The sequence below is a fragment of the Lactuca saligna genome, chromosome 3 (assembly GCF_052625555.1).
Source record: "Lactuca saligna cultivar CGN05327 chromosome 3, ASM5262555v1, whole genome shotgun sequence".
In the NCBI taxonomy this organism is placed as follows: domain Eukaryota; kingdom Viridiplantae; phylum Streptophyta; class Magnoliopsida; order Asterales; family Asteraceae; genus Lactuca; species Lactuca saligna.
Window position 1 is genome coordinate 42809659 of NC_136419.1, and position 9614 is coordinate 42819272.

The window sequence follows — 9614 nt, forward strand, 5'->3', positions numbered from 1 at the left end:
AACATAAAAACCATTATATTTTGATCATTTTTTACGTTTACTGTGAATCTAAAGTCTAAACTACTCAATTTTGATAATCAGTTTAACCTGCTGGTAAACTTGGGTTTTAACTTTTATATTGCCCTACTGTAAACGTTGGTAAAAAAAAAGGTTGTTGACGTCAGCATGGCTTCATTGCATACATCATCATTGAAGTTTTTCATTTTCCTTGGTGGACGCGTTTTACTATAAACCCAAATTTGACTCATTTATTATGCAATTGGTGTATTTGATTGGAAATTGGCAAGAGATAGAGTCGTGTAAAACATACAAAAAGGCAACTTCTATGAAGGTGTACTTAATTTCTTCAATTATTTACACAAAAACCACCATTATTGAAAATTTGTATAATTATAATTTGATATATATATATATATATATATATATATATATATATATATATATATATATATATATATATATATATATATATAAAAGGACAAAATAACTTTATGTCAAGTACATTAAAAATGTTAGGAGGCTGAACACAAAAGATAATGCTTTTACAGAAGTTGAAGTTCTTTTGTTCTCCTAATGATATAATAACAACTCAAAGAATAGACGATAAACAAAATGGCTATTCTATTTACACCAACGATATTAATAAACAAAAAATTGTAGGCTATTGCTAATCTACTAATACCTAACTGTATCTGTTTTAATAACATAAACAAACTACATCCACTTACAAAATTGAGGCCTTTTAAAAAAAAAGCCAAATTTAGCTTTCAATCAAAAAACCAAGTCACGTGCCAAAAGGCATCATCATAAATGTTGCGTACAAAAACCACTCTTCAATCTTTGATTCCGTCTTTTCACTTCGGTTGGAATGTTGGTTTCCAATCTTCAATTAGACGGAATGTTGGACCACTGCAGTAGAAACCTATCCAAATCAAAGATAAATTAAATAATTTAGGAAAAAAAAAATGGTTGTCATAAATGCTTCAAAATTTATGTATAGACAAAATTGTCCATAGCAATAAGTTTTAGCATGTGAAATCAAACCTAACTCTAGTTTTGTACATGTATGAATGCTAACTACAATTTCACTTTCATTGTTTTCTTATCAAGGCATTTTACTTTAAAAACTCAACCCAATTATAGCAAAAAATAGTTTCAAATTTGTCTTTTAACATTATTACTTTGAAAAATCTATCCAATTATAGCAATGAAAATTGATTTTTCATTGCTATAACTGGATAAAATTTTCAATAACAAATAAACGAATGTACATTGTTATTTCTTGCATATAACCTATAATAAGATCATGCACCTGATTCAAGACAAGTTGTGTGTCTTGACTGAATCACTTCAGACATCCGATTCACTCAGATTCAACCAGATGAACCCGAGCTCTTTCCGTTTTTCAGTTTAACTTCCTTTCTTTTTTCCATCATTTGTCTACAAAACTTTCTCTTGTTCACGAGAATTCTTATCTTCTTCAATACGTTGCAACAACTCCTCACAAGCTTTCAAAGAAGCAGCTGTAAATCTCTCCATAGCCTCAAAAACAAGTCTCAAATTCGTTTGAGCACCAACACTTTTACTAGTCTCACTCTGATAAACAGCTGAAATCCCATTATCATCTCCAGAACTACCAACAACAATTCTTTTATCAAGAACCTGCAACTCCTTATGAATCTTCACATCCTCCCTCTCCAAATCCTTAACTTTCCTCTCCATATTCTTATGCATCACAAGTCTCCTTCTCATTTCCTGCTTATCCCTTTCCCATAACTGAAGCACAATCCTAACAAAATCCCTCATGGATTCCACTACTTCCTTATCAGAAATCCTTTCCATTGCTTGTGCCCATTGGTTGCATATTATGAACACAGTTGGAGCTCCGATTCTTGAAGGGGAAAATGGAACAGGTCCATCTGCTGTTTCTTCAGGGATGTAGAGAAGACATTTTAGAAGCCAGTTGTTTAATGATGTCACAAATCCCTTTTGTGCTCCAAACCAACAAGAGAATCTAAGAGTCCAGTTTAAAAGTTCATGTTCAAGTTGTAATGTGGCTTCAAGACTATCATCACTGAAATGTTTGTGAGATGCAATCGCGTCTAGTCTTTTAGCAGCTCCAATGGCTCGAGTTTGACTATGGTGACACTCCAGCATTGACCTCCACATTCTTGTTAAACTAAAAACAGAGATTCATTAATCATAAATCAGATAAAAAAAAACGGAATTTTTAGTGTATTATTTATTACATACCCTTGAATGAAGTCATTTAGCTGTGGCCATAACTCATCGTCTCTTAATCGGTTTATTTGCTCAGAGATCTTATCGACTACTTGAATTGCAATTCTGATTTTGGTTGAAAGACTTCTGACTAAAGTTCTTGTAGCATCAACTTTGTGTGGTTCTGCACCTTTTTCATCTAAACGTTTTAGTCTTCTGTTTTTTTCTTCATGGAGTAATCTCATTTTCTCTTCGATCTACATCATAATATATCATGAAAAGATTCAAGATTCAAGATTTAAGAACAGCATCCATGGAAGATTGATGATAAAAATGATACACATACCTTAACTTCCTCGAACAATTTCTTTTCCCAGAGATAGAGCTTATGTAAGGTGGATGAAAGATGTTGAGACTTTGTTCTTAAATCTATACCAGCATCTAAGTTGGAAGGATCGGTGGTTTCTGCAGATGTGTATTTAGAAGCTGCGATTGCTAATGATGGTGAAAAGACGTTCAACATCTTTGAGGGAACTTGATAGGCGGCGTGTTTTCTGTTGTGTGGAACTTTTCCGACCTCAAGCATCTTTGCTAGCTCATTGCCGGATTCTGAAGCTCGATCAAACTGGACTTGAATTTCTCTCACCACTTCTGAATCGTTTTGAAAGTCAGCAAGAGGTTTTTCCGATCTAGATGTTTCTTCTTTATCAACCACATGAACTTCAAATTCCACTGGTTCGTCTTCTACGACAGTTGGGCCACTTCTGTAATGCAACTCACCACCGGAACTTTTCTCACTCTCTTCATCAACGACAGCCGCCTTCTTTGAATCACCTTTACCCCCACTTCCACCGCCACCACCACCGCCTCCACTATCAACGAACTTTGGGATTGAAGAATGTATTTCCTTGACGACTTCTTCCTGGAAGTAATCTTCGTCTTCCAAATCAGGAATACCCTCTTCTTCTCTCACCTCTCTTGAATCGCGACTTGGTGTATAAGGAGGATAATAGCTCTCGAAGGTATCGAATGGATTTAAGAAGTCCCACGAGGAGCTTGGTGGCGGGGGAGGGGGAGGAGGGGGAGAAGGTTTTGAATTAGAAGATGATGCCTCAGCCTGTAAAACCGGCGGAGGCGATGAGACGCCACCATATGGAGGTTGTCGAGAAGAAGAACCGAAAAACTCACCGTAGTTAGAGTAATTGTTGTTATATGATGAAGAATTAGGGTTTTGATAATTATAATTGTTGTTATAATAGGAGGATGAGGAAGAAGCTTCACCGTAATGTATAGTCTCCGGACTCATTGGCCGTTGCTGGTACACTACAGACGGAGTCGGTTGCTTTCTCATAAAATTCATCGTGTAACGACCAGGCGCATAACCTTCCGGAGCATAACCCGCCGGTGGATAATCTGGCGGGGTATAACCGGCCGGTGGGTAGCCTGATGGAGGATAGCCGGCAGGGGGATAACCTGACTGTGGGTAACCGGCAGGGGGGTAGTTTGATGGAGGAAAACCTGACGGAAGATAACCGGAAGGAGGATAACCAGAAGGGGGATAAAAGGGGGGAGGATAAGAAGAACTTGCTGAATCATTCTGATCATTATATGTTAAATTTTCGTACGGCCGATGTCGATGTTGATGCAACGGAGAACCCCCATTTACTGAGTGTAAATGAATGGAACCGTCATCGTCCTCGGAATCTTCATCGGAATCAGAGTGAAAGTGAAGGTGAGATGAGCCAGAATTTGAATGCGAATGATCATGATGCTGATGATGATGAACAGGCGCAGTAACGGGCGGCTTGGAAGACTCTCCCTTCCTTTGAGGAGGAAGGTTAAGCACCGGAGACGGAGGAGTATCACCACCGTGACCGTGCACGGCGGCGGAGGAGTGGATATCAAAGAAACGATGGAGCGAAACACCGACGTTCTTGAGAGAGTGACAATAAGCTAAATGAGCTTCCGCAAGAGCGTAGCGTTGGTGGATCGCTTCGTCGAGGAAGGTGCATCTCTGCCTGCAGAGCGCCACCGCCGGTGACTCCTCGGGCTTGGAACCCACACAGCCCATACACTGTTTGTTGATAAAAATCCAATCTTTTACGAAATTGGATTGAAAAAAAAGGACAGGAATTGAGTGATTTTCAGAGGGGGTAGATTGGAATTAGGAGGGGGATTGGATTGAAATTTTAGGGATTCGAAGAGAAAGGGGAAAAGGGGGCCGGTGGAGGAATCTTTGACAGCGGGGAATATCTCGTCGGTTTGTAGAAGTAGCGGACAGAGAGAGAGAATGCATCGTCGGTGTGTAGTGTGTGAGAGAGAAAGGAGTGTGAGTGTACTTTTAGTTTTAGAGAGTGAAAGTGCGTGTGTATGTCGAAGCAGGTAGTACAGGTATGTGCGCATCTATGGCCCTTGTATTTTTCCCTATTCACTACTTTGCCTACTTAATTTTATTTCCGTTACAATAACGGTGGAATTACCAATATGTTTCTCAATTGATTTGAGAAATTTTCTATTACCAATTTTAAGAAGCGCCCAAGTTAAACGGATATTGAGTCGTTTTTTTAATAATAAAATTAATCTTTAGGATGGACTTTTGATTTTACTACAATCCACGCAAATAAGAGAATATGATAACTACATATGTCTTTGACACATAAGTTGGGGCTTTATAAAGCTTAGGCTAGACTTTTAAGCACTTATGAATAGATATGATATAACATATGAGCTTTAATTGTAACAACCTACAAGAAATTTGACTTTGGGTGGATAACTTACCAAAAATGTAATTTGGTCATATCGATATGGGCACATAAGTGCTCGTTATGGTAGACGTGGACCAATGGCGGATTTTAGTGGGGCATTTGGGGTCCCGGACAACTACTCAATTTCCGACACTCGGTGTAATTTTTTTTTTTTTTTAGTTTTTTTTATTAGGTGCACCCGTTTGGAGTACGAGAGACACCCCTACTAAAATAGTTTGCGTCTGCGTCCGCCACTGACGTAGATACGCCATAACGACGTTGTAATGAGGGTACACCACCCCCTCCCCCCTACTCGTTGTTTCTCGGTACGGAGCATCTCGTTGTCGTCACCACCGGATGAAACGCCCATATTTCGAACGTTAGGCCATTTTGACCGTTGACGACTTGATTAAATAAAAAAATGAATAATGACACAAATGTCTTATGAACTTTTTAGGGTTTACCCGTTGAGTCTCTAAAGTTTTTATTGGACTTTATGAGTCCATAAACTAGGATATGACTTGCTATTTTAGTCTCTATCAGCCTGTAATAGTCGATTCAGTAACCTTTTAAACCAAAAAACTCACATTGTGTCCATATAAAGTCAAAAAAATAAGTTCAGTGATCAATACGAATTGAGTGTGAATCAGCTTTAGAAGAAAATGAGAGTTTTTTTTATACGAATTGATCCTCGAACTTTTTTTTTGGGCTTTATAGGAGCACAATGTGAGTTTTTTTTTTTTTTTTTTTTTTTTGTCTAAAAGTTCATTGAGCCGACTATTACAGACTGACAGATACTAAAATAGTAGGTCATATCCAAGTTTAAGGACCCATAAAGTCCGACAAAAACTTTAGAGACTCAACATGTAAACCCTAGAAAGTCCGTAGGGCATTTTTAACATCCGGACTTCAGGTATATTATTTGTTATTTATTTATGTATTTATCTCTTGAGCTACTCGACGATTCGGTTCTCCAACTCGTCGAGTAGAGTCGCGATGTGCCACGTAGGTTTAATGACCTACTCGACGAGTCTGAGGAGCTGACTCGCCGAGTAGGCGGTGGGATGAAAAACCCTAAATACCCGGGTTTGGGGCCTATTTAAAGGAACTTATAGCCTTATTTGCGGCTACACTTCCCTAAGAGCGAACCCTAAACGGCCCTTGAGCTTAAAGAGAGAGTGCTTTGCTATTTTTGAATGTTTGGTGCATATTATGAAGAGAAGAGAAGAATTCCAAGCCAAGGGACAAAAAGGTGCTGCTAGATCTTGTTGGATTAGTATCTAAGCCCGTAACTATATTTTGTATGTACTTGACCCGGTTGTGCATGGTCCTTTTGGGTTTGCCTTCACCAAAGCAACTTGACAATGTTATTTAAGAGAGAGGGAGAAGATATTATGATTTATTAATATATTATAATAATAATATATTAAAGGAGAAATCGTATTATTTAATTAATATTGGTCATAAATTATTTAGGAATTAATTTGGTGACTAAAAGAGATTAATTGAATAAAGGGGCATAAACTGTCAAATGTGTGATAATTAAGTTTTGGGCTGTGAAACCTAATGGACTAAGGGGGGGGGGGGGGGGGGGAATGAAATTATGATGGGGATCCATCATATTTTCATCCAAGGCTTTATTCCAGAAGGTTCCATGGGTTGCTTGGTGACTAAGTTGTCCATTAGGGTTTAGACTGAAACCCTAGCAGCCTATAGTATAAATAAAGGCCCTTGCTTGCAATTTTCGGCCACCTTGACTCCAAGAGAAACCCTAGGCCGATTTTAGCATCCTTCCTCCTCTCTCATAATAGTATGGTGTTTGTGAGCCATTAGAGGAGTTACAATTGTGACTCTAAGCTCAAGATCAAGAAGAATCAAAGGTTTTCAAGCCAATTGAAAGAGGTAATCACTTATATCTGTTCTTATAGTGTTAATTTCAAATTATGGATGCTAGATCTAGGGTTACAAGTCTTGGATGTATTACATGTACAATAGAGAAGCCTAGATCCAAGCTTTAGGGTTTTACATGAGCACATAGGATGTTCTTTTGCTTTAAAACCATCAGTGGTATCAGAGACAGGTTGGTTTCTGTCGTATGTGATGTAATTGTCGAGTTTTTGCTGAAAATCGTTTTTCTGGCCTCTGCCCGACCCAACTCGGCGAGTCAGTATCTGGACTCGGCGAGTTCGGGAGTCAGACAAAGCATATCTCGGGATTTCTCGTTGTTTTGCTATAGGATAAATGCCAAAATCATTTTTTAATAATAAATTTTGAATTTTATTGTATTTAAATGATTATCCTTACCAAAACAAAAGATAATTTCAAATCTTTTGAATAATAGTTTCTTTATATGATAAATATGGATTATTTAAATTATTTGGTAATTATTTGTGACTAAAAATGGATTAGGTCGGATATAGATAATCATAAAATTAATTGTTTAATTTATATTATTTGTTATTTGATCCCTTGTGTTTTGAAAAGTTCAAAACTTGTCCTCAAGTTTTGAAATTTAAATTTTATGATTAAAAGTTTAGATTTGAATGATTTAAATTTCATACCTTTAGAATTTTATAAGTTTAAAATTCAACCCTATACTATTATATTATTACAAGATTAATTAATATATATGTATAACTTAAAATGCTAGTCTTACCGTTAGTAGGCATCATTCACGAAGCCGATCTAAAAAGGGGTATAAGGTTATAGCCTATAAAATGGTCGTTTAATGGGTATCCACTCCTACCCACCGCTTTCTTGATTGGTGGAGGGTCGTTAGCCGAACGGGTAGGATAAGGCAATCCTCTCCTCGTTAAAAGTATAATGAATGATACGAAGTAACTACAATGTTTTTACAAATTCTCAATCTTAGTTACTTTAGGGTAAAATGTGAAAATGATGTTACTCCATGGAATTATACTTTGTACCCTTGTCAAATGTCAGTGGAGCGTGTGTGGTTAACCGGCACACTAATTTGGGATCGACATTGGTAGCGAAGGGTGGCTCGGTGTTTGTCATAGATCAATGGAGCGTGTGTGGTTTACCGACACATTGATTAGGTGATAGAGGCATTGAGTGCACCATGTTGATTCGCTTGGTTATTCACACCTTGTTTGTGATCCTCGGTATCCCAATCACAAACTTGAAGGGCATATCAAGATTTAAACATGTCATTGAAAAGTTTAATGAATCTCAAAAGAATCTAGGAGTTTTCAAATACATTTACAACTTAATTTCCTTTCGTTTTTCATGGTGGAAATTAGTGAATCGTCATTCACTTACCTTCAAATTATTTGCATTTAGATTACGACATCCCTTTTATAAGTTGTGAATAATATTGTTGGATCTAAGCCCTAATTTTTCATTTGGGTGTTTAATTGGGGATTCATTTATAATCAAACTTTGTTCCTTTCTTTTTCAGATGTCTTCTAACAACAACAACAACAACAACAACGCTTCTGGGTCATTCTCGCTGATGAACCTATGTCAAAAGATGACATTTGATGGGTCGAATTTCAACGAGTGGATGAGGTACATTCGCATGATCACTCGCTACAAGGACAAAGAATATGTCCTCAATGAGAAACTTGAAAAGATCATCCCAGATGTTGCTACTCCTGAAAAGTTGGCTGCGTTTGAGGCCTACGAGCGTGATGCTACGAAGGTTCATTGCATCATGTTGGCCACCATGAACCTCGAACTCCATCAGTCCTATGAGGACATGTATCCATATGAAATGCATAAAGATTTGCTGGACAGGTACCACCAAAGCATGAGGCAAGAGCACTATGAGATCATTACTAACATGATCACCACTAAGATGGGGAGTGGAGAATCCATAACCTCTGCATTCATTTGCAGAAAATGCAGAGGTATGTTGATCGTCTTCTCAAACTTAATGTTAAGTTTGATGAGAATTTGGCTATCGACATCATCCTCCACTCCTTGCCTTCCTGCTACAACCAGTTCATAATGACCTACCACATGAATAAGGAAGAGGTCTCCTTGAATAAACTTCAAGGACTGCTGAAAGCAACATCAAGGACAAATATGTTGCATCAACCCCTACTGTGGCTGCTTCTGTGTTGGCAATTGGTCAACGGAAGGGAAAGAAGAGGAAGGCTCCTTCAAAGAGTCACCAAAAGGGAAAGTCCCGTGATGGTTCATCCTTTAGTGAGACCAAAGCAGGTCCTGCGAAACCCTCCTCTGACCCTAAGGAAGCAGAGTGTTTCTATTACCACGAGAAGGGCCACTGGAAACGAAGTTGCCCTAAATATCTGCAGGGCATTAAGGATGCGAAGATAAAGCCCACCTTCGCAGGTATGTATTTGTGACATCCCCATTTTCACGCCTAGCAAAAACCGATTTGTTTATGCTTTATTTTCTAAAATCAGAGTAATCCTTTGATTAAAAGAGTTGCGGAATTTGTTCCCAAAACAAAATATGATAAGAATTTATCAAAGCATTTCTTAAAGAAATGTATTTTCATTATATAGCAAAATTCGGGATGTCATGTTCCGATACAGACACATAAACATAAACAGAACTTACATTTATTTACGCTAATGATTTATATATCCTTTAATCTCTCATTGAAATATATCTTCATATTGATACATGTGATATAAAGAAAACTGAGTGGGTCAGGCT

At 37.7% G+C, this 9614-nt stretch overlaps 1 protein-coding gene across 1 annotated transcript; it reads right to left on the minus strand.

Moving 5' to 3' along the window:
* Positions 1–477: 477 nt before the first annotated feature.
* LOC145036071 (uncharacterized) lies at positions 478–4581 on the minus strand. Its single transcript, XM_078984550.1, has 4 exons — positions 2567–4581; positions 2254–2477; positions 1313–2179; positions 478–922 (listed from the first exon to the last, which is right to left on the minus strand). The coding sequence occupies exons 1-3, from the start codon at positions 4289–4291 to the stop codon at positions 1441–1443; spliced, it is 2688 nt and encodes an 895-aa protein (XP_078840676.1). The 5' UTR covers positions 4292–4581; the 3' UTR covers positions 478–922; positions 1313–1440.
* Between the last annotated feature and the right edge of the window lie 5033 nt (positions 4582–9614).